The sequence below is a fragment of the Rissa tridactyla genome, chromosome 11, assembly GCF_028500815.1.
Source record: "Rissa tridactyla isolate bRisTri1 chromosome 11, bRisTri1.patW.cur.20221130, whole genome shotgun sequence".
Lineage (NCBI taxonomy): Eukaryota > Metazoa > Chordata > Aves > Charadriiformes > Laridae > Rissa > Rissa tridactyla.
Genome location: NC_071476.1, coordinates 741,081 through 762,532, shown reverse-complemented (window position 1 = coordinate 762,532; position 21,452 = coordinate 741,081). Strand labels below are relative to the sequence as shown.

Here is a 21,452-nt window from a genome sequence, read left to right as displayed (position 1 = left end):
CCGGGTTTTGTGCCTGCTCAGCTGGTGGCTGTTCCCGTGTCCCCCAAACGCTCTGATGCAGGCGGCGCGTGCTGCGCTCCTGTCGGGCAGTCCCCTCGGTGCTTCCTGTGCTCTGCCTGCGCGCGTTCTGCCCCACTGCCCCTCTGCGAGGGGGAGGGCGGACAGACGGACACCTCCTGTGGCCCAGCCTCTGCCCCTCATCCCACACACCGAAAAGGGGAAGTCGCTGAGAGAAGGAAGTCTGCCCCATGCAGTTGCTTCGGCTGTAGCAGTCACATTTCCTCTGCTGCTGGTAGCCCAAGTCCTCGATCCTTGTGCTGGTTGCCAGGGCGGCGCTGGGCTCATGGAGAGACCCGTGAAGGATGGGATCCTCTATGTGCAGCACTGCAGATTTGGAAAGGTAAAGGATGGATTTGGGGCTGGGTACAGGGTTTGCCCTGATCTCTCTTGATGCCAGGCCTGGGGCCGGGCCCTTGGCAACCTGGGGTGGGGGGCACTGGAGCCAGACCCCTTGGAGCTGCCACTGGGGGGTCCTGGGCTCGGCTGCCCCCGGAGTGGGGCTCTCCCCCTGCTGAGGGGACTCATCCGTGCAGGCACCTGCTGGGGCTTGCCCCTGCGCGTGGGGTCCCTCTTCTCGCTTGGTCACCGCGCGATTCGCGATGAAACAATAAACGTGTGTTAATGAGGCGCAGCTCCAGCGCGTGTGTGGGAGCGGGGCAGCGCGTGGGACGTGGCCCTGTGCCCTGCCGTCCATGAGCCTGGCCTTGGGGGGCCACTGCCATCTGTATGGCACCCCTCGTGGCTTGGCCTGCTGCCCTGGGCCCTCGGGCTAGGCACCGAGTGCCGCAGCTCTCGGGGTACGGTGTGGGTGATATGGTGGGAGTCCTCGCAGGGTCGAGCCAGCTCTATGGAGATGGGTGTTGGCAAAGCAGGTCCCGCTGGCACGCTGGCCATGCTTCAGTGGCATCCCCTCTGCCGCCGCAGGGCAGCCGTGTCCCCGTGGGGGGCTCAGTGGACGTGCCGGGGCTACCATCACACTCCCATCTCCCCACTGAGGGAGAGTGGAGTCCTGGAACCCAAGCGGGCAGGCTCTGCGTGCGTGGGGCCGGTGCCCTGCTGCGCGTAGGAGGCAGGTGGGTTGGCAGCAGTGGGTATTTTGGGTGCTCAGCTGCATCTGTTTTCTGCAGGGCAGAGGCTCTGCTGCGCTTTTGAGGTGTGTGGGGGCACGAGCCCCCTTTATCCCATGACAGGCTGGGAAGGTGCTGGTGCCGCAGACCTCCCCTGGGAGGAAGCGGGCTGCGAGCTGCAGGGCCCGGCCCTGCTCGGCAGATGTGAGGCTGCCAGCAGGAGCCTCAGCAGCTCAAAATGGCTTTAATTTGCATCAGGGTCTGTCCTGAGAACAGCTCGAGAGCTCAGCTGCAGCGGCGGCAGGCCGGTACTTGCAGCGGGGAACAAAGAGCAGGACCCGGTGCTCGGCGAGCCAGGAGCGAGCGTGACTCACCCAGAAAGCCGTGCTGAGCTCGCTCGGGGAAAGGTCCCCCCTCAACCCAGCTTTGGGACTGCCCTGCCTGGCATCCCCCGGGGGTCTGCGCTGCTCTCAGCTCTCCATGTTCTCCTGCGGCACCCACCGGCTGTGGGCAGGGACCCCCTGTGCCCCCTCCTGCCCCCCACGGCTCTTCCCGAGCACTGCTGGCCCTGCACCGAGTGCAGCGCTGCGAGGACACAGCAGGCAGCTCCTTGCTGACCCTTTTTTTTAATCTCCCTGCCTGTGCCCTTCCCACGCCGCAGAGGTCCTGGAGGAAGATGCGAGCCCAGCTCTTTGCTGCCAGCCCCTCCGGTGTGGCCCGCATGGAGAACTTTGATGTGCGGGATGATGGCACGGCACTGGAGAAGACCTCCCTGCGGCGGTGTGCCCGCCGGGTGATCCGCCTCTCGGACTGCGTCTCTGTCGGCCCAGCAGGCACCGAGAGCTGCCCCAAAGCCACCGCCGCCTTCTACCTCACCACTACGGAAAAGAGCTACTTGCTGGCATCCGAGCAGCGGGATGAGTGGATCACCCAGCTCTGCCAGTTGGCCTTCCAGGTACCGCGGGGTCCAGCACAGCCAGGAGCCCTCACCCTGCTCCTGGCCCGCGTCAGCCCCAGGGACTCCGGTGTGCATGGGCAGCCAGGGGGGCTCGTGCTCCCCCAGTCCAGGAGCTGTGCTCACATCCCTCTGTTTCAGGGTGCAAAGGAGACGACGCAGAGCAGCAGCGGGACCCAGGCCAGCCCCGCTGTCCCCATGGAGGAGAACTCCCTCTACTCCTCCTGGCAGGACCGTAGGTGCAGGGGTGGTGGATGGGGCTGGGCTGAGCTCCAGCTCGGTGCCAGGGTGCTGACCCCTGCCTTGCTCTGCTCCTGTAGTGACCGAATTCCCGGTGCTGGTGGTCCGGACGGATGCGGCCACCCGCTGTGGTCTGCACGGGCACTACCTGCTCTCAGCCCTTCCCCAGAGCCTGACGCTGAAGGACCCGCAGTCCCGGCAGCCCCTGCTCACCTGGCCCTACCCCTTCCTCCGCAAGTTTGGCCAGGATCAGGTGTGTGTCCCCCTCCCTCCTTGGGGCTGCTGGCTCCCCAGGGCGGGTGCCAGCCCCTCATTCTGCTCTCTTGGCCCCACAGACCGTCTTCTCCTTCGAGGCCGGCCGCCGCAGCGACTCTGGCGAGGGCACCTTCACCTTCAGCACCCCGCGGGCACCAGAGCTCTGCCGGGCTGTGTCTGCCGCCATCGCCTGCCAGCAGCAGGGCAAGGATGCCCCCGATCCCCGGCTCTTCTGTGCCCTAGACCCCCAGCCCCCTGCACAGGGCCTCAACCCCCAGCCCTGGGGCCCGGGGGCCGAGGACCCCCAGCCCAGCCCCCCCCCGGGGGGGGTACAGCCTCCCTCCAACCCCCCCCCCACCCTCCTTCACTTCCCCCCACCCGAGACAGAGGCCACAGGCCCTATTGTTTATGCCTCCATTGCCCGGGGCCAGCAGCCCCTCTTTGGGCCAGGGCCACCAGGTCCTGGTGAGCCCTGGGCTGCAGGGAAGCCACCCCCTGAGCATCTCTACGAGAACATCTTCACCACAGAGGCGGGTCCTGCGGGGGCAGAGGAGGAGGAGGAGGAAGAAGGGCAGTGGGAGCTGGAGTGCCGGCAGGCACCCGAGGGCCACAGCAGCGAGGCGGGCCCCCTCTATGACAACCGGGCTGCCCTGGCCCAGCTGCCGCGGGGCAGCCCCCAGCCCCCCGAGCAGCGCTGGGGCCGCGGGGGGCAGGAGGTGCCACCAGCGTGCCCTGGGCACAAGCCCCAGAGCAACCTCCGGGCCAAGCTGGTGCGGCTGCTTAGCAGGGAGACCCCCGGCCGGCGGGACTGGGCCTGAGCCCGGGTCGGATGCCATTCGATGGTGCGGTGAATAAACAGCTTGGACCGGACTGGGGTCTGCCGGTGCTGCGGGGGCGGGCGGGGGTCGGTCCCGCGGCCGGGATCGGGGCCGGGCGGGGGCATCGCGCCTCTCCGCGAGGGGGCGCCGTGGTGCCCGCCCCGCCAAGCAGACGCACGCGGTGATTGGCCGGATCGCCTGTCGGCTCCGCCCCCCCTCCATCCTATATAAGGCGGGGCTGGGCCGGGCGGGGGCGGTGCCCGCGTTCGAGTCCCGCGTCTGCCGGCACCGTTCCGTTCCCAGCTGCGGCGCCGCCCGCTCGGCCCCGCTCCGCCGGGGGCCCGGCCGGCCGCGGGTGAGTGAGTGCGGGAGGGCGGGGCCGGGGGTCTCTGTCCTCTGCTGGCGGCATGGGCTGGTGGTGGGGGGTAGGGCTGGGGCCTGGGTCTGAGGGAAGGCGGTTGGTCGGGGAGGGGCAGGGCCGGGGTCGCCGAGCCCGGGGAAGGGAGCTGTGTAGGGTGGGGTGGGAAGGGGAGCGGGGCCTGGGGGTTCCCGTGGGGCAGGCAGCCCGGGGCCTGCTCCTTTAGGAGCTGGAAGGCTCTGCAGCCTGGGGCTACCGGGGACCCCCAGCCCCGCGGGGGGCTGCCTGCCCGCCCCGGTCCCGGCGCCTCGCTGGGGCTTGCGCGGCTGCCGGGCGCCGGGAATGCCTGACACGCAGCCTTCCCCCGGCCCTCCCGAGCGGGGAGCGGGGCTGGTGTCGTCTTACACGCCTTATATAGCCCGCACCGGGCCGGGGAGAGCGGGGGCACGCTGGCCCCCAGCCCTGCAGCCTCCGCTGCCTCCCAGCCGGGAGCCCGCCGTCCCTTGCCAGGGCTGGGGAGAGCCCCGGGCCCCTGGAGCTGGCCCCGTCCCCCGCCCGGCAGCGTCAGGAGGAAGATCACGGCGGGGGGGCGTCGCAAGGGCCTGGTGGCACCTTCCAGGTGGCCGGGAGGCTGAGGCTGGCCCGTCAGCCCGGAGCCTTGGCCGGCTGACAGCTGTCAGCGCAGCCCTGGCAGGCAGGGGAGCGCCGGGATTCCCTCCCCGCCGAAGCCCCGGCCCTGCGTGCGGAGATGGGCTGGCTCCCAGGTAGCATCTGCTCGGCCGGCTGCCGGAGTGCCAGCCTGGCTGCTCTGCCAGGCGCCTCCGGTGGCGTCAGGCAGCTCCTGGGATGCTGCTGATAATTCACCTGGCAAAAACGCTTCTGGTTCCCATCCTTCCCTACCTGCTGCCGCTTCTCTGCTGTCTGAAACGCTCTCAGCTTTCAGCAGTGTGAGTTTCTGGGGTGCTGTAAGGGAGAGCATGTCCTGGGTTTGGGAGAGGGAGTGGAGCCTGCGGGCGCTCGGCTGTGGGTGGCAGGGGGCTGTACCTGGCTCCCTGACACTAGTCAGCATTAGCCTGGGCCCCTCGGCTCTGCCACTGCAGGAGGGGATGCTGATAGATTTGGGGTGCGTCTCTAACCACAGTGTAGGATGGTCAGGGTGGAGTTACCGCTGGAAGTGTGACCTGTCTCCTCCTGCCCCATCCTGCCAGGCGCCGGGCCCCCTCCTCGCCTGCTCTCCCTGCGTTGTTTCCGTGTTCCCTAACACCAGGATCACACCCTCTTCCCTTGCAGAGATGGGCGACATGGAGTCCTACAAGGTGATGCTGAATGGGCCGGCGCCCTGGGGCTTCAGGCTGCAGGGAGGGAAGGATTTCAGCATGCCCCTCTCCATCTCCAGGGTAAGAGAAGCCAAGACCAGCAACACCCATCCTTCCTCTGCCTCTGTGGGTGGGAGCCATGGTGGCTGCATCCAGGTGGCTGAAGCACAGCCATACGGGGGATGCGGACGAGCTGGGGCCCCCGCATCCTGCCCTGCCTGGCTCCACGTAGCCTCCTTGGAACCTTATCAGCTGCAGTCCGGCATGGGGGTGTTCCGGGCAGAGGACCGCAGCAGGGATGTGAAACGTTGCGCAGCTTCTGCGGAGTCATTCTGGCTGCTGGGGGGGGCAGGGGAGGCCCCTTCCGGACCGTGCCCACCGCAGGGGGAGGGGAGGGGAGCCGCTCTCACCGTCTCTGAGCTATGAGGCTCAGTCCACATTGTAACACCGGGCTCAGCATCCCGGGACCTGGCTGGTGCCCTCTTGCTCTCCCTCCTGCTGGGTGATTCCCAGCTCCGCACCTGAGCTGGCCCCTGGAGCAGGCAGGGAGGGGAGGAAACCTGTGCTGCTGCCCATACTGCATTGGGATTTGGCTCCCTCTGCAAAACCAGCCTGTTTCTCCAGCATGAGCGAGAGCCGTTGTGCAAGCTGCTCACAGTGTGATGCTTGCCCAGGCCAGGTCTGGCCCTGGGCACGTGTGGGTCCCTGTCCGCAGATGGCCTCCGGATGGGTGCTGGCCACAGCTCCGGCCACACAATTGCCTTATAAGCCTTGGAATGTGACTGCATCGCCTGTGCCGCTGACGCTCAGCGGCTGGCACGGAGGCTGCTTCTCAAAGGACAGCTTTGCTCGTGGCACCGAGTGCTGTGTGGGGACCTGCCCCCGGCACGAGCCCGGCACCACGCGCCTGCCCCGGAGGGCACGGGTCTCCACGGCATCCCAGCACAGAGCATGGACCCTGAGGGCACAGTGCGAGGCTGGAGTCGCCAGCGCCGCTGCCCTGGGGCCTGCCGATCTCTGCCGAGCACGCAGAGACGGCTTCAGCGAGTTTATTCTCTAAAAAATGTTTCTCTTGGCTGCGAGCCAGCGCTTAACAAAGGGTCTGGTCGGATGGAGGAGCCTCCCAGGGCCCAGGGCAGGGGCCTCGTGAAGCAATGGCTCTGCTGTTCGAGCAGGCCAGCGCTGCCCTCAGGGCTTGGGACACACTGCTGTCCTGGGCAGGGCAGGCAGGGGCAGTGAGGACATTCCTGGGGACATAGCCAGCTTTGGTGGGGGGGTCTCTGGCCAGGCTGGGCTGTGTGGTGGGGCAGCAGGCCCTTGTCTGATGGTGGGGGGTGACCCTGTGCTGCTCTGCACCCCAGAGGCATCCCCAGCCCTAAATGCTCCTGCCTGGAGCGTGCTGCTGTCCTTGGCCACCGCTTCCCTTGAGCAAGGACGAGCAGGCTGTCCTGCCAGGCCTGGGGCTGCTGGAGCGGGCTGGAAGGAGGTGTGTCCTGCCCCAGCTTTGGGGGCTGCCATGGGGTCCTGCTCTCTGCAGCCGGGGAGCACAGGGTGAGAGCAGCACTGGCACATGCTTTGGCTCTTGGCTGCGTCCATCGTTGTGATGTTACTGGGCGAGCTGGAAAGCTGCTTCTGCTCGATGGTCACGCAAAAGAGATGCTACCCTGGTCCTCTCGTGGCAGGGGGCTCTTGCGGGGGTCCTGGCACCTTGGCTAGGCAAGCTGTGAGACTCTGGTCCTGAGCTGCCTGCAGTGGAGCCAGGGTAAGGGATGGTGTCTGGGGGGCTGGATGCTGTGTGGCACGTCCCAGCGTCTGGTAGCTGGGGAAGAGGAGAGACCCTCGGTGCTGCTGGGGGATGCTGCTTGGGCCCTTGTGTGGGTGCCTGACTCCCCTCCATGCTGGCTGAGAGTGTTCTGGGTGCCGAAGCCCTGGAACGGGGCGGCCAGCGGGCACCTTGCTGGGTGCGGTGATGGAGGCACGGGGAACAAAGGACTGCCTGGGCAGAGAAGGGAGGAAGGAAGCCCTGGTTAGCAGGGCCGGGTGGGAAGCGGGAGAGCTGGCACTGCCACGGCTCCTGGCTGAGCTGGCACCTGCCGAAGGGGTTTCCTGGTGTGCTGGCGCGGAGGGAGAAGGGGAGCATGGCGGTGCTGGCCGGGCTGGGTGCGGCTGCGTGACGCAGCTTGCTGTGCTCTCCCCTTCCCGGGCAGCCGTGTGAAAACCTCTCCCAGCTCCCACTCCTGCCTCCAAACCCACGCAGCCGCCCTGCGCCTTCCCCAGACCTCCAGGGCAGCAAGCCAGGGCTTGTAGCAGTGTGGCCAGGAGCCGGCCAGCGCCACTTGCCACCCAGGGCACCCTCCCGTGCCGGGCAGGAGGAGCGGGCGCTGGGCAGTGTGGGGTCACCGGAGGGGTGCCCATGTGCCACCGGGGATGGCAGTGGGATGCAGGCGGAGCCGGATTGCGTCCAGCCCGGGTGTGGGGTTTGGCCTCCTGTGGAGGGCTGGTGCTGGCGCGGGGAAGGGGAGCGTGGCTCTGGGGCGAGCTGGGTCCTGTGCACGGGCAAGGAGGGGCCGGGGCTCGGCGGCAGGGATTTTTCAGCCCTCTGACGGCGCTGGGAATCTGGCTCGCTCCTTTTATGTTCATGTCGAACAGGACTTGAGGAAATACTTGGTCTGGGTCCAAGCGCCTCGAGTTCTTCCGTGCTGGAGGAGCAGGAATGGCTGTAGACTGCCTACGTCTGTCTGTCTGTCTGTCAGTGCCTGGGAGCTGTGTGCAGCGCTCGGGGCCCTGCTCGCCGTTGGCTGTGCATCCCTGGCGGGAGGGGAGGGCAGCCTCTGCTTCCCGGCACAGAGCTGACGTAGAGCCGTGCCGTAGAGCCGCGCTGGGGACAAGGTGAATCCCCGGCACCGTGGCCGTGCTCCCGGCTGCCCCGGCAGGGTGAGGGCTGGGGGAGCAGCGTGGGTGGGGGCAGGAGTCTCCCTGCCCCCGGGGGGGCTCCCGCTCCCCTGCAGGGATGAGGTAACGTCTGTGCCTGCCGGCACCGGGAGGGGAACTGGACGGGAGCGTGGGTGGCTGGCAGGGAGTGCCCGGGGGTGCCTCTCCTGTCCCCTCCCCGCGTCCCAGGCGAAGGGCTGGACATGCCTGTGGTTCACAGCCAGACGTGGGCTGCCCGACGGGCCCTGACTCACCGCGCTCCCTTCCCACCGCGGGGATGACTCCGAGGGGCAGCCAGGCCTCCTGACGAGGCCGAGCCATCGCCGCCTCCGCTGTTTGGTGTCATGGGGATGGGCGCCAGGGTGCTGGCATGGACCCCGGCCGTGCTAGAGGGCAGGGGCTGGCAGTGCCCCGGGGTAGTGCTGAGCCCTCCGCTGCTGCGGAGGCGAAGAGGCTGCTCTGGGCAAATATGCTGGGAAACAGGGGGTGATCCCGGAGTCCCTGCCTCCCCCTGGGTCAGATCCGTATGGTGTCCTGTGCCGGGCTGGGCCTTGCATGAGGGAGCCTGGGCCCCGGCAGACCCCTGCCCTCGGAGGGATGATGGTGTCCCTCTGCTGCCGCGTCACCCCTCGGCCGGCCCGGCTCTCCCTGACTCTCTCTGTCCTGCAGCTGACGCCGGGCGGGAAGGCGGCCCAGGCCGGCGTGGGAGTGGGCGACTGGGTGCTGTACATCGACGGGGAGAGCACCAGCTCCATGACGCACATCGAGGCCCAGAACAGGATCCGCGCCTGCGGGGACAGGCTCTGCCTCACCCTGAGCAGGTAGGGTTGGCGGCTCCTGCAAACCTGGGGTCCTGGTGTGGCCGGAGCAGAGCCAGGGCCCTCTGCCCAGTGCCGTCTCCTGGCGTCACCACTCCTTTCTCGGAGCCTGGCAGCCCCTGGCTAGCTCGGAGGGCTCTACTTAGCTGGATGAGGCTTAGCCTGTCTGCCAGCCCTCACCTGCAAGCCGCAGGGCAGTGCCAGCCATCCGTGGCCCCTCTTGGGCGGGTGTTGCATCCCTGGGGTACGAGCGTTCCGGTGGTGGCTGGGCTGGTTCTAGCACCTGCCCGGTTGTCTCCTTTCTTGCAGAGCCCAGAACCACCTGGGGAAGCCGCAGAAGGTACGTGTCGCTCCTGGCGCTGCAGCCGCAGCTCACCCTCTTCTCAGGGGAGGGGAATCTCTGAGCACAGATGGACAAAGGGACTTTGTTCCTGGGGCCCACGGGCTTCTGGGGGACCGGGGTGTGCTTGGAGGGCTGGAAAACTCCTCGCTGGAGGAGCAGGTCTGGCCCCCGGCACTACAGGGGATCGGAGGGAGCAGGGTCTGCCCAGCAGGCACCTGTGCCCCGGCTGCCACCTGTCTGTGCCCCTGCGGTGCCAGGTGTGGGCAGGGGTGCGGAGAGGCCAACGCAGGGGAGGAGGCCGGGCAACCGCAGCACAGCCTTGGGGCCCCATGTTTGCTAGTGCTGGGGAGTGCCCTGGCGTGGGGAGGCAGGGCTGGGGCTGGTGACCGGTGTCTCCTGGACGGAAGCCACCTGCATGTGTTCAGCTTTGTGCTGCGGGACGGTTGTGATCGGCGTGTGTGCATGCACCGCCTTGCCACGGGCAGCAGTGAGCGTCCAGGGCACTTACTAATCCTCCAACAACCCTCGTGCAGGGCTCATGGCCTGCTGTTGCTGGGCTGGGTGCCCTGCGGAGAGAGGTGCCAGCCTGGCAGAGCCCGGTGCCCAAGGTGCACGTTGTGTCCGGCTTTCCTACCTGGCTGCCTGCTGCGCTGCCTGGCCCGGGGCTGCCCCTTGCATGCCGCTTGACGTGTGAGCCCGTGTCTGTGTGTTTTGTCTCGCTCAGGACTCACTCCCCTGCTCTGAACCCCTGAAATATAACTTCGCTCCCAGCACCGCCCTCAACAAAACAGCTCGGCCCTTCGGGGCCGGCTCGCCTCCGAACCCACGGCCCGGGCTGGTGACGAAACCCGTGACGTACGCGCCCCTGGCGCCCACCTCTACCCCCCAGCACAATGGGTATGTTGCTGTCTGTCCTGCTCCCTGAAGATCGGGGGGAGCCCGCTGCCCGGCCCTGCTGCGCCTTGCATGCCAGGCACCATGGGTGGGAGCGGGCGACGGTGCCTGTGCTGGGATGCCCCGATGGCTGGGGTACCTGGCACAGCAGGAGTGTCCCCACATGCGTGCTGGTCCCTCGCCCGGGGATGTACCAGCTTGTGGGGAGTCCTGCAGGGCATGGCACAGCGGTCGTAGCAGGACACTTGCTGGCATCTGTGGCAGCAGGGAAGCAATGGCTGCATTGTGGCTACCAGCCAGCTCCTGCCTGGGGTCGTCCTGCCAGTCCCCTGGCTGCTGGGATGGGCTGGGCAAAGGGAAGACTTGAGCCCTGCGCAGCACCGTCCTCGCCCTGCTCACAGGGAAGGAGCTTCTGTCCCTGCAGGCTGCCCGCCCGGCTGCTGCCGGTCCCTGCCCCTCCTGCCAAGAGCTACCTGCCATGGCACCTCGACATTAGGCCATGGACGGGGAGAGGATGTGGCCCTGGCTGCCCTGGGCACCCAGGACTGTTTTGGGGGGCTGAGGGAGGCATGGTTCTGGTCTCTTGGTGTCTGCTGCTACGGCCCAGTGTGCTCCCAGCCCTGGGCGAGCTGGGCATGGGTCGTCTTGGGGAGTTGGGGGACTGGTGCAGGCCATAGGTGAGCTCTGGAAGCTTCGTGGGTGCTGCGGGTCTAATTTCACTTTCCTTTTTCTTTCTTTCTCTCCTCCCTTTCTCTTTCCCTCTCCCCTACAGGTGCTGAGCCTTGACAAGTCAGTAAGCCTTTTGCCTGCTCTCTCTGTCCTCCCTGCATGCCTCTTCCCTGCTAGTGTCCCCCTCTCCGGGGCAGGGTCAGCCAGGGGACAGGCGGCACACGCTGCTCTGCCCGCGTGGGTGGGTGGTTCCTGGCAATAGACTGTCCTGACGCTGAAAGGCGAGGGCTGCCTGTCTCTGCCGGGGCCCTGGAGTGTCCTTGCGTGTGGTCCTTTCCCTTCTCCCCAAGATATGGTTTGGCTGGGTAAGGGCTGCCGGGCTGCCCAGGGTCAGGCAGGTGGTTGGCACCGCCGTTGGCACCGCAGTTCTTCACTGGACTCTCTTGTATCTCCCCTGCCAGTGATTTTTTGACCTTGGCTTATTCTTGCTGTGCCCTTTTCCTTCCTAGCCCTTGGGGCCAGTCTCAAACTGCCAAGGATCGACAGTCAGTCCTGAGTCAGTCCTTAATGGGCCCTTCCTATGTGGAGGAGGAGTAGAGCCTGTGGGGAGGAAGGCAATGTGTGGTGTCTCATGTACTGATGTGCCGCGGTTCTGTGCCAGAGGAGCTGTGGGGCAGCCCCAGGGAGGTGATGCAGCGGGGATCTGTCAGATTTGACAGGCGCCGCTGTCACTCGCAGGCAGCCCCCGAAGCTGCTGGAGACCCCCACCACCCCTGTGTTTGACCCTGAGAAGTTGCGGCTGATAGAGGACGCTGAGGACTGGCAACCCCGTGCCACGAACACCCAGTCCCGCTCCTTCCTCAAACTGGCCCGTCTGACGGGCACAGACAGCAGTAAGTTCCCGCAGGGCCCAGTGCTGCCTGGGGGTGCCCGGCTTTGCTGGAGCAACTGGAACCAGATAAAGGCTGGGATGTGTCGTGGCAGCGGAGCTTTAGTTTTGGCCCCGTCTGTCCCCTCGGGGGAGGCTGAGCTGGGGGGTTTTACCCGGGGCTGTGTGTGGGATGATGGTGGAGCCGCTGGGCTGGGGCCGTGCTCTGCCCCGTGGCCGGGCAGGGCTGTGTGTTGCGCAGGAGGATGGTGGGAGGAGAGGTCGGTTTTCCTTCCTTTCCCTCCCTTTCCCGCTGTCCCTGGGCCTTGGTTGCTGCAGACTGACCCTGTTTCCTCCTTTCTGTCCTGCTGCGCTCAGTGGAGGATCATGAGGATGAGCTTGTTAAAACGCCCAGGTAAGGGGCGAGGGTCCCAGGGCGGCAGCAGGAGCCACAGGGGTGCCCACCCTGGGCTTGGCCAACCTGGAGCTCAGCCCACCCGGCTGGTTCGCCCTCACACTCACTGCTTGCGGTGACTCTGGGAAAGCACTTTGCCCTGTTGCTCTGACTTCTTTTTCCCTTGCCTTCTCCTCCGTCCTCCCGTTCCCCCTCTGTCCTCTCCCCGTAGCCGAGCTGTTGGCGGAGCCGCAGAGCCCGCCCTGTGCTCGCCCTGCGATGGGCACCACCAGCGCTCAGCCACTGCTCTGACTGTCACCACCGGGAGGGTCCTGCCCGGGCACGCGCCTGCCAGGCAGGTTGTCCCCAGCTGGGGTGTCCCTGTACCGGGCAGGACCCGCTGGGCACTGCTGACACAAGCTGGGGAGCCTGAGCTGCGCTGTCACTTCTTGAGCCAGTGGGATCTGGAGGAGGCTGGTAGCACTGGCAGCACCTTGCTGGGGGTGTGAGGAGGTGCTGGGCAGCGCCTGGACCTTGGGCACGATGTCCCGTGAGCCTGCGTGGGGCTGCAGGGCAGCCGGGCAGAACTGGGTGAGTGTTGCAGGCTGCTCCGTGGGGCTGGGGATGCATACAGCAGGGATGCAATGACCCACGGATCAGACATTGACTGTTGTGCCGCCGTTTTTTTCGATGCCACAGGGATGCCCGTGAGTCCAGCTGGGGCACGGGGCAGCAATGGTGAGTGCTGGGGTCTGGAGAGGGGGTCCACGTGTGTGAGGGCGCCTTTGGGAGCGCTGCCCTGTGCCATGGTGCGGGCAGGGTCCATGTGTGCTGCGGGCTGAGCGCCTGCCCTGTGTCACTCGCAGGCAGCCCCCGCAGCCGCAGGAGCCCCCCAGCACCCCTGCGTGTGACCCCGGGAAGTTGCGTCTGATAGAGGATGCTGAGGGCTGGCAGCCCCGCACCGGGACCTCCCAGTCCCGCTCCTTCCGCAAACTGGCCCGTCTGACGGGCACGGACGGCAGTAAGTTCCCGCAGGTCCCGGTGCTGCCTGGGGGTGCCCGGCTTTGCTGGAGCAACTGGAACCAGATAAAGGCTGGGATGTGTCGTGGTAGCGGAGCTTTAGTTTTGGCTCCTCTGTCCCCTCGGGGGAGGCTGAGCTGGGGGGTTTTACCCGGGGCTGTGCGTGGGATGATGGTGGAGCCGCTGGGCTGGGGCCGTGCTCTGCCCCGTGGCCGGGCAGGGCTGTGTGTTGCGCAGGAGGATGGTGGGAGGAGAGGTCGGTTTTCCTTCCTTTCCCGCTGTCCCTGGGCCTTGGTTGCTGCAGACTGACCCTGTTTCCTCCTTTCTGTCCTGCTGCGCTCAGTGGAGGATCACGAGGATGAGCTTGTTAAAACGCCCAGGTAAGGGGCGAGGGTGCACCAGGGCGGCAGCAGGAGCCATGGGGCTGCATCCCGGGCATGCCTCTGGGCACTGAGCTGGGGATGCCGAGCTGCGCCTCTTGGGCAAATGGGGAATGGAGGAGGCTGGTGGCACTGGTACACTGTGCTTGGTGTGTTGGGAGGTGTTGGGCAGTGCCTGGGCCTTGGGTACAAGAGCCTGTGAGCCTGCCCTAGGTGTGCGGGGTGGCTGGGCAGAGCTGGGTGAGATCCTTTGGCTGATTCACCCTTGGGCTTGCTGCTTGCAGTCACTGCGGGGAGGCTTTTTGCCCTGTTGCTGTTTCTTCTCTCCTTCTCCTGTGTCCGCTCCCCATAACTGAGCTGTTGGCAGAGCCGGCCCTGTGCTCGCCCTGCAGTGGGCACCACCAGCACTCAGCCACTGCTCTGATTGTCACCTCGTGAGGGTCCTACCCGGGCACACGCCTGCCAGGCAGATTGTCCCCAACTGTGGTGTCTTTACAGTGGGTTGTCCCTGTGCCAGGCAGGACCCCCTGGGTACCACTGGCACCGAGCTGGGGAGGCCAAGCTGCACCGAGGTGACCCAGACACAGTGGGTAGGGGTGGCTGGTGGCACTGGCAACACCTTGCTGGGGGTGTTGGGAGGCACTGGGCAGCGCCTGGACCTGGGGTGTGATCTCCCATGGGGCTGCAGAGCGTCTGCAAGGCTGGTTTGGAGTGAATGCTGCGGGCACCTTCATGGGGCTCATGCCTCTGTGGGTCTGAGGGTGCAAATGTGAGGGATGCGCTGAGCCATGAATCAAACACTGACTGTTGTGCCGCCGTTTTTCCAATGCCACAGGGATGCCCGTGGGTCCAGCTGGGGCACGGGGCAGCAATGGTGAGTGCTGGGGTCTGGCAAGGGGGTTGGCATGTGTGAGGGCGCCTTTGGGAGCGCTGCCCTGTGCCATGGTGCGGGCAGGGTCCATGTGTGCTGCGGGCTGAGCGCCTGCCCTGTGTCACTCGCAGGCAGCCCCCGCAGCCGCAGGAGCCCCCCAGCACCCCTGCGTGTGACCCCGGGAAGTTGCGTCTGATAGAGGATGCTGAGGAGTGGCAGCCCCGCACCGGGACCTCCCAGTCCCGCTCCTTCCGCAAACTGGCCCGTCTGACGGGCACGGACGGCAGTAAGTTCCCGCAGGTCCCGGTGCTGCCCGTCTGACGGGGGTTGCTGGACTTTGCCAGTGTACCCAGAACGCGGTGGAGGCTGTGGGGTGATGTTGCACCAGGGGCTTGATTTTGGCCCTCTGTGGGCCCCTCTGTGCAGGTTGAGCTGGTGGGAGCTGCCCGGGGCTGTGCGTGGGATGGGGCCATGCAGGTGCCGCTGGGCTGGGGCCCTGCTTTGCCCCGGGGCCGGGCAGGGCTGTGTGACTGGGGCATTGGGATGGGAGTTCTGTGGGACGGGAGGTCGGTTTTCCTTCCTTTCCCTCCCCTTCCCGCTGTCCCTGGGCCTCGTTTGCTGCAGACTCACCCTGTCTCCTCCTTTCTCTCCTGCTGCGCTCAGTGGAGGATCGTGAGGATGAGCTTATTAAAAAGCCCAGGTAAGGGGAGCGTGTGCCAGGGCGGCAGCAGGAGCCATGGGGTGCCCACCTGGGGCTAAGCCCACCCGGCTGGTTCACCCTCGCGTTCACTGCTTGGGGTGAATCTGGGAAAGCTCTTTGTCCTGTTGCTCTTTCTTGTCTCCTCTCCTCCTTCTCCACCTGCCCGTTCCTTCTCTGTCCTCTCCATCTCCTCAGAGCCGAGCTGTTGGCAGAGCCGGCCATTTGCTCGCCCCATGACAGGCACCACCAGCACTCAGCCACTGCTCTGACCATCGCCTCATGAGGGTCCTGCCCGGGCACGTGCCTGCCAGGCAGGCCGTCCCCCACCTGTGGTGTCTTTCCAGTGGGGTGTCTCCGTGCCGGGCAGGACCCAGTGGGCACTGCTGGCACCGAGCAGGTGAGGCCGAGCTGAACCAACATGACACAGTGGACGATTGTCCAGTGTGGGTTGTTGGGATCACTGTCCGGTTGGGGACAGCCTGCCTGACAGCCGGCTGGTGGCACTGGCAACAAACACCTTGCTGGGGTGCTGGGAGGCGCTGGCAGTGCCTGGATCTGGGGCACGATGTCCTGTGGGGCTGCGGGGTGGCTGCAAGGCTGGTTTGGAGTGAATGCTGCCGGTATCTTTGTGGAGCCATGCCTCTGTAGGGCTGGGGGTTGCGTGTGAGAGGGATGGATTGAGTCGTGAATCAAACACTGACTGTTGTGCCGCCGTTTTTCCAATGCCACAGGGATGCCCGTGGGTCCAGCTGGGGCACAGGGCAGCAATGGTGAGTGCTGGGGTCTGGAGAGGGGGTCTACGTGTGTGAGGGCGCCTTTGGGAGCGCCGCCCTGTGCCATGGTGCGGGCAGGGTCCGTGTGTGCTGCGGGCTGAGCGCCTGCCCTGTGTCGCTCGCAGGCAGCCCCCGCAGCCGCAGGAGCCCCCCAGCACCCCTGCGTGTGACCCCGGGAAGTTGCGTCTGATAGAGGATGCTGAGGGCTGGCAGCCCCGCACCGGGACCTCCCAGTCCCGCTCCTTCCGCAAACTGGCCCGTCTGACGGGCACGGACGGCAGTAAGTTCCTGCAGGTCCCGGTGCTGCCCGTCTGACGGGGGTTGCTGGACTTTGCCAGTGTACCCAGAACGTGGTGGAGGCTGTGGGGTGATGTCGCACCAGGGGCTTGATTTTGGCCCTCTGTGGCCCCTCTGTGCAGGTTGAGGTGGTGGGGTTTACCCAGGGCTGTGCGTGGGCTCGTGGTGGAGCTGCTGGGCTGGGGCCGTGCTTTGCCCCGTGGCCGGGCAGGGCTGTGTGTTGGGGGTAGGTGGGCGGCAGGAGGAGAGGTCGTTTTGTTCTTCCTTGCCCTTCCCTTCCTTTCCCGCTGTCCCTGGGCTTTGGTTGCTGCAGACTGACTTTGTCTCCTCCTTTCTCTCCTGCTGCGCTCAGTGGAGGATCATGATGATGTGTTTGTTAAAAAGCCCAGGTAAGGGGAGCGTGTGCCAGGGCGGCAGCAGGAGCCACGGGGCTGCAGGCCTCCGGGTGCTGCTGGCACTGAGCAGGGGATGCCATGGTCTCCCGGACACAGTGTGGGGGGAGGCTGGTGGCACTGGGAAAACCTGGCTGTGGGTGTTTGATGTTTGGGCAGCATCTGCACCTGGGGCGCGATGTCCCATGAGCCTGGCGTGGGGCTGCGGGGTGGCCAGGCAGAGCTGGGACAGTGCCACTGTCTTCTCCGTGGGTGCCTGGCCCTGCGTGGAGCCAAGGAAGGGAGTCGAGAGCGGGGGCCATGCCTTGCCCCAGGCAGTCCATCAGGGTTACGCACAGCTCCTTTTCCCATTGCCTCTCCCTGATGCCTCCTGCCCCGGCACTGTGACCGCTGCGTCCCAGCTCTTCCCGGTTTGCTCTGACGCAAGTAAACGCTCCTGTATTTGTAGCCATCTGCTTCTCGCCTTCGCCCTGCAGAGGCGCAGAGCCGCCGGCTCTCCCTCTGTCCCTGTCCCCTCTCAGGTGGGCTGCGTCTCGCTGGCCCTGGCTTGCCCTGCCTGCTCCCAAGCCCAGTGCTGGCCGCCTGTGGGGGCAGCACAAGCCTTGCCCCCGCCCCAGGACCAGCCTGGCCCTGCCTAGCCGGAGGGGTGGCAGAGCCCTGCCTGTCCCCAGCTCTGCCAGAGCTGGACCTGGGGGCTTCCTGCACAGGGTCGGGTCCAAGCCCCTCTGCACCCCAATGAGGCTGGGGGCAACCATGGTGTGCGAGTGGGCAGCCGGGGTCTGCATGATCCTGGGGTCCCTGGTCAGCCCAGAGCTGGCAGCGGGGCCCTGGCAGGCCTGCGCTCCCTCCCACCGCTCCCCAGACCACCATGATAGCTGCCAGAGACCCTGGAGTGCTGTGTCTCTGCAGGGCTGAAGGTGCTTGGCTGGTCCCCTGTCACCAAACCAGCTGCTGGCTGGGCACGGGGGCTTGGCCGGCTCCTGCCTGCTCGTTGGGGTGGGGGGCCCCTGCCTGCACACACAAGCCCGCCGGGCAGAGGGGGCGAGCAGGGCAGCCTGGATTAACTGCTTGTTCTGTAGCCAGGTCTCCGTGCTGGACCCGTCCCCAGGAGCAGCGATGAAGACGGAGCCAGGACTGGGTGAGCAAAATATTTCTTCTGGTCTCGGGGGAAGTGGGGCGAGGGTGCCGGGGGGATGCTACTTGCCCAGCTGCGGGTGCTGGGAGGGGGCTGCCAAGGGATGAGGAGCACCATCCTGGAGACTTGTATGTGCGCGCAGCCGCCAGGACCCCCGCTGCCACCCCCGGCCCTGCCAGCCGCCCGCCCTGGGCTGTAGACCCCTCGTTCGCTGAGCGCTACGCCCCAGACAAGACGAGCACGGTGGTGAGCAAGCACAGCCAGCCGGCCACGCCGACCCCCATGCAGAACCGCAGCTCCATCGTGCAGGCGGCGCAGCAGGCCCCCGAGGGGCCCGGCCGTACGCCCCTCTGCTACAAGTGCAACAAGGTCATCAGGTGAGCCCTGGCCACCACGGCCGCCATGCCACCGTCCTGGGCCACAGCGTGGCTGACGTGGCTCTGTCCTGCTGCAGGGGACGCTACCTGGTGGCGCTGGGACATTATTACCACCCCGAGGAGTTCACCTGCTGCCAGTGCAGGAAGGTGCTGGATGAGGGTGGCTTCTTTGAGGAGAAAGGCTCCATCTTCTGCCCCAAGTGCTACGACACGCGCTACGCACCCAGCTGCGCCAAGTGCAAGAAGAAGATCACTGGGGTGAGTGTCCCTCAGCCTGCCCCACACCTCCTGTCCCTGCTCACCTGTGGGTCCCCAGCTCTGTCCCTTCCCATCTTGATCCCATCCCCAGGGATCCCTTGTCCCTTTCCGCCCTGGGAGGGGGTCCCCCGCGGCGCAGGGTGGTCCTGCACCCGGCTGACAGCCGTTCCCCTCCAGGAGGTCATGCACGCGCTGAAGATGACCTGGCACGTGCAGTGCTTCACCTGTGCTGCCTGCAAAACTCCCATCCGCAACCGTGCCTTCTACATGGAGGAGGGACAGCCCTACTGCGAGAGAGGTAGGACCCGAGGACCCCACATGGCCCCAGGCACTGCTGGGGCTCAGCACCTGGCCGTGGGGGTGGGGGGTGAGCCGCCCTGTGCAGTGGGGCTCTCCCCACGCCATGGAGAAGGCAGGGACCCTGCTCCGGTGGCCCCTGAGCCCTCCATCCCAGTCCTCCGAGGCTGCTGGGTAGTGCCATCACTCCCACGTTGCCATGGCGATGACGGAGGATGTACATCAAAGGCGAGTGCTGCATCCTGGGAGATGAGGTTTGCCTCCTCCCTGCCACCCGGTGGCGGCCGGGGCCACCCCGCATGCACAGGCATCTCGCCCGGCTGTCTCGGGCATCGTCCCCCGGGCGCTGGAAGCAGATTCTCCCCAGGCTGTGCCTGTGGGATCACAGCTGTGCTGCAGCCCTGCTCCCCTGGGACGAGGGGCTGCGGTCCAGGGAAACACTGACCTGGGCTCTGCCTCTCCTCGCAGACTACGAGAAGATGTTTGGCACCAAGTGCCGCGGCTGCGACTTCAAGATTGACGCTGGGGACCGGTTCCTGGAGGCGCTGGGGTTCAGCTGGCACGACACTTGCTTCGTCTGTGCGGTGAGCCATGCGCCTTCCTCCCCGGCTGCTGGTGGGGACCGTGGCTCTCCCTGGCAGTCGTGCCCTGCGTGGGGTGCACCAGCAGTGTGGGGTCCCTGCTGCCACGAGGTTTTTCCCCACTTGGCTCTGCGCTGGTGGCTTGGGCCCCTGCTCTGAGCCTGCTGCTCCCTGGCACCTGTGCGATGCTGGTACTGAGCCCTGGGTCATGGCCGGGGGGGGGACCCGGGGGCTGGCTCAGCCCTCCTGACCTGAGCCCCTGTGTTCTTCTCCCCAGATCTGCCAGACCAACCTGGAAGGGAAGACGTTCTACTCCAAGAAGGACAAGCCGCTCTGCAAGAGCCACGCTTTCTCCCACGTGTGAGGGGCGGGAGTTCAGCTGTGCCCACGCGTGCCCCTGGCCCTGCATGCTCCTCTCCCCCTCCCCTGCTGCCCCGAGGGAGCCAGGCTGGGCCCTCACCCCTTCCCCTTGCTCCTGCCTCTTTCCTGGCAGCTCCTGGCCCAGCTCCAGCCGGAGGTGACGCTGGGCCCAGAGCCCCTTATAGTCGGGTGGCTTCTTCAGTGTCCCCCGGCTGGCCCCAGGAGCCCCAGGAAGGAGACGCTGCATGGATCTCCTGCCCCTGAGCCACACAGCATGGTGGCCATGGCCGAGCCTGGAGTCAGGGTGGGTCTAGCACAGCAGACTCCATCGTTCGGCTGGGGCCCGGCTGCCTGGCAGCTCAGTGCCGGGGCAGGGATGCTCCTGGCACATCCCTGAGCGGGTGAGGACCAGCTCCCCAGCCCCCCGCCACGCTCTCCCCCACCTTCCCCGCTGTGTGCTTAGTGCATAGGGCTGGAGACCCGGCCCCGCTCCCCTGCCAGGGTCCTGCCCATGGCAACCCCCTGGCCACCCTGCAAACGGCTGCGGTGGCTTCCTACCCCGGCTGCGTGCCAGGGAGGGTCTGTACCTCGTGTTCCCCCACCCCACTGGCCTGCTGAGCTCCTGGGGCTGGTGTGCGGCAGCACCCCCAGCCTGGCCATGCCGGGAAGCAGGGCAGCGTGCCAAGCCCACCCCAGCCGCGGGCTAGCAGTGTGTGCTGGTGGCCAGCCGGCCCGCGGGCTCCCACAAGGCTTGGGAACAGCTTCCTACCAAAGAGCGCCTGCCACTGCTGTCCCAGGCCGGTAAATGCCTCTCCCAAACCCACACTCTCCAGTTGGGCTGCTGCTGATGTAGCCACGGTGCTTTTAGTGCCTTTAATAAACACTTCTTCACAAATGCCGGTTGTCTTGGGGCTTGTGGTTTTGCCGAGAGAGGTGTGGCTGGCTGGGAAGGTCAGACTCGGCCCCCCTGGGACCTGACTCAGCTCCCTCCAGCTTTCTGGGGGAAATCTTGGCCTCAGATTTCTCCTCCTCTGCCTTTGTCAGCCCAGGCTGGACCCCTCATGTCACCTGGGTCATCCCTCTCTCTTAGTAGCAGGCAGGACCGCTAATTAATCCAGGGGACAAAGCTGCAGCAAGGGGAGATGGGGCAGATGTCCAGCCCTGCAAGGGAGTCCCCGCTTACCCGGCGGTGTCCCCTGGTCCCTGCTGTGCCCTGGCCCCGAGTCCTGTGCAGGGGATGAGAAGTCATGGGGCACGCGTGGGCCACGTGCACCGGCTCTGGGCGCGCTCCGGCGTAGAGCAGCCAAGCGTTCGCTCATGCGATGCAGCTGCTGTCCCGAAGGACGGGTGCGAGGCCATGCCGGCACCTCCGGCTGGAACGGGCTCGGGGGCAGTGGGTGTGGGGAAGAGCCGCTCCTCCCGCTCTGGCAGCTGGAATGGTCATTAATAATTGCAGCTCTTACTGCGATGAGCAATTGTAAGGAAAATTGTCTTGCTAATCTACTGGAAGGTTCTGCCGGGGGCAGGAGCTGGCTGCAGGGAGCCAAACGCCTCCCGGCATCACCCAGAGCTGGCCTGTGGCTGCGGTGCCACATCCCCCCGGGGCCATGTCTCCCCGGTGCCAGCTGCAGGAGCGCGAAGCCACATCAAAGATGGGGAGGGGAAAGTGGGAGCGATGGAGGCAGGCTGGGTGCTCAGGCTGGGGCGCATGCGGGCGACGGGACGGTCACGCAGAGGAGCAGCAGGAGACGGCTGCGAAAAGGGACAGAAACAGCCGGCGCCTGCCTGGCAGGGCCAGAATGAGCAGGGATGTGGTAAGTGCCCAAGCGTGCGTCCCAGCTGCGCAGCCAAGGTCAGGGGAAGTGCAGGGGAAGGTGAGGTGACCGTGGCCCCACGTGAGCAGCCACCGAGCCAGCCCTGGCTCAGCCGGGACGGCATCCCGTGAGCGGAGGGCAGGGAAGGGGCAGGGGGAGGCAGCCGTGCGGGACGGAGCCTGATGGGGTAGCGCAGCCTGAGAACAGGTTG

General features: G+C 66.4%; 2 protein-coding genes across 7 annotated transcripts; both read left to right on the top strand.

Moving 5' to 3' along the window:
• Window position 1: 1 nt before the first annotated feature.
• DOK3 (docking protein 3) lies at window positions 2-3,447 on the top strand. Its single transcript, XM_054216949.1, has 5 exons — window positions 2-400; window positions 1,789-2,082; window positions 2,224-2,317; window positions 2,403-2,575; window positions 2,658-3,447. Exons 1-5 carry the CDS (start codon window positions 56-58, stop codon window positions 3,393-3,395), a joined length of 1,644 nt encoding a protein of 547 aa, XP_054072924.1. The 5' UTR covers window positions 2-55; the 3' UTR covers window positions 3,396-3,447.
• Window positions 3,448-3,539: 92 nt separating this feature from the next.
• PDLIM7 (PDZ and LIM domain 7) lies at window positions 3,540-20,322 on the top strand. Of its 6 annotated transcripts, XM_054216948.1 has the most exons (22): window positions 3,540-3,750; window positions 5,044-5,150; window positions 8,670-8,821; window positions 9,128-9,158; window positions 10,828-10,844; window positions 11,463-11,617; window positions 11,971-12,007; window positions 12,686-12,724; window positions 12,853-13,007; window positions 13,350-13,386; window positions 14,222-14,260; window positions 14,389-14,543; window positions 14,921-14,957; window positions 15,689-15,727; window positions 15,856-16,010; window positions 16,380-16,416; window positions 17,499-17,557; window positions 17,697-17,931; window positions 18,009-18,189; window positions 18,367-18,487; window positions 18,955-19,070; window positions 19,345-20,322. In XM_054216948.1, the coding sequence occupies exons 2-22, from the start codon at window positions 5,046-5,048 to the stop codon at window positions 19,429-19,431; spliced, it is 1,989 nt and encodes a 662-aa protein (XP_054072923.1). In that variant the 5' UTR covers window positions 3,540-3,750; window positions 5,044-5,045; the 3' UTR covers window positions 19,432-20,322. The 6 variants fall into 6 exon arrangements, with proteins under 6 accessions (XP_054072923.1, XP_054072917.1, XP_054072918.1 ...); XM_054216942.1 differs by lacking the exons at window positions 14,222-14,260; window positions 14,389-14,543; window positions 14,921-14,957 and having other exon boundaries at window positions 3,544-3,750; XM_054216943.1 differs by lacking the exons at window positions 14,921-14,957; window positions 15,689-15,727; window positions 15,856-16,010 and having other exon boundaries at window positions 3,544-3,750.
• The last annotated feature ends 1,130 nt before the right edge of the window (window positions 20,323-21,452 follow it).

What these genes read in the sequence shown, in the direction of transcription:
- DOK3 (XM_054216949.1), top strand. Translation starts at nt 56, where the DNA reads ATGCAGGCGGCGCGTGCTGCGCTCCTGTCGGGCAGTCCCCTCGGTGCT. An exon ending in TCTGCCAGTTGGCCTTCCAG is followed by an intron (nt 2,083 to 2,223) that starts GTACCGCGGGGT and finishes CCTCTGTTTCAG; the next exon opens with GGTGCAAAGGAGACGACGCA. An exon ending in GCAAGTTTGGCCAGGATCAG is followed by an intron (nt 2,576 to 2,657) that starts GTGTGTGTCCCC and finishes TTGGCCCCACAG; the next exon opens with ACCGTCTTCTCCTTCGAGGC.
- PDLIM7 (XM_054216948.1), top strand. Translation starts at nt 5,046, where the DNA reads ATGGGCGACATGGAGTCCTACAAGGTGATGCTGAATGGGCCGGCGCCC. An exon ending in GAGCTTGTTAAAACGCCCAG is followed by an intron (nt 12,008 to 12,685) that starts GTAAGGGGCGAG and finishes TCGATGCCACAG; the next exon opens with GGATGCCCGTGAGTCCAGCT. An exon ending in AAGTGCAACAAGGTCATCAG is followed by an intron (nt 17,932 to 18,008) that starts GTGAGCCCTGGC and finishes GTCCTGCTGCAG; the next exon opens with GGGACGCTACCTGGTGGCGC.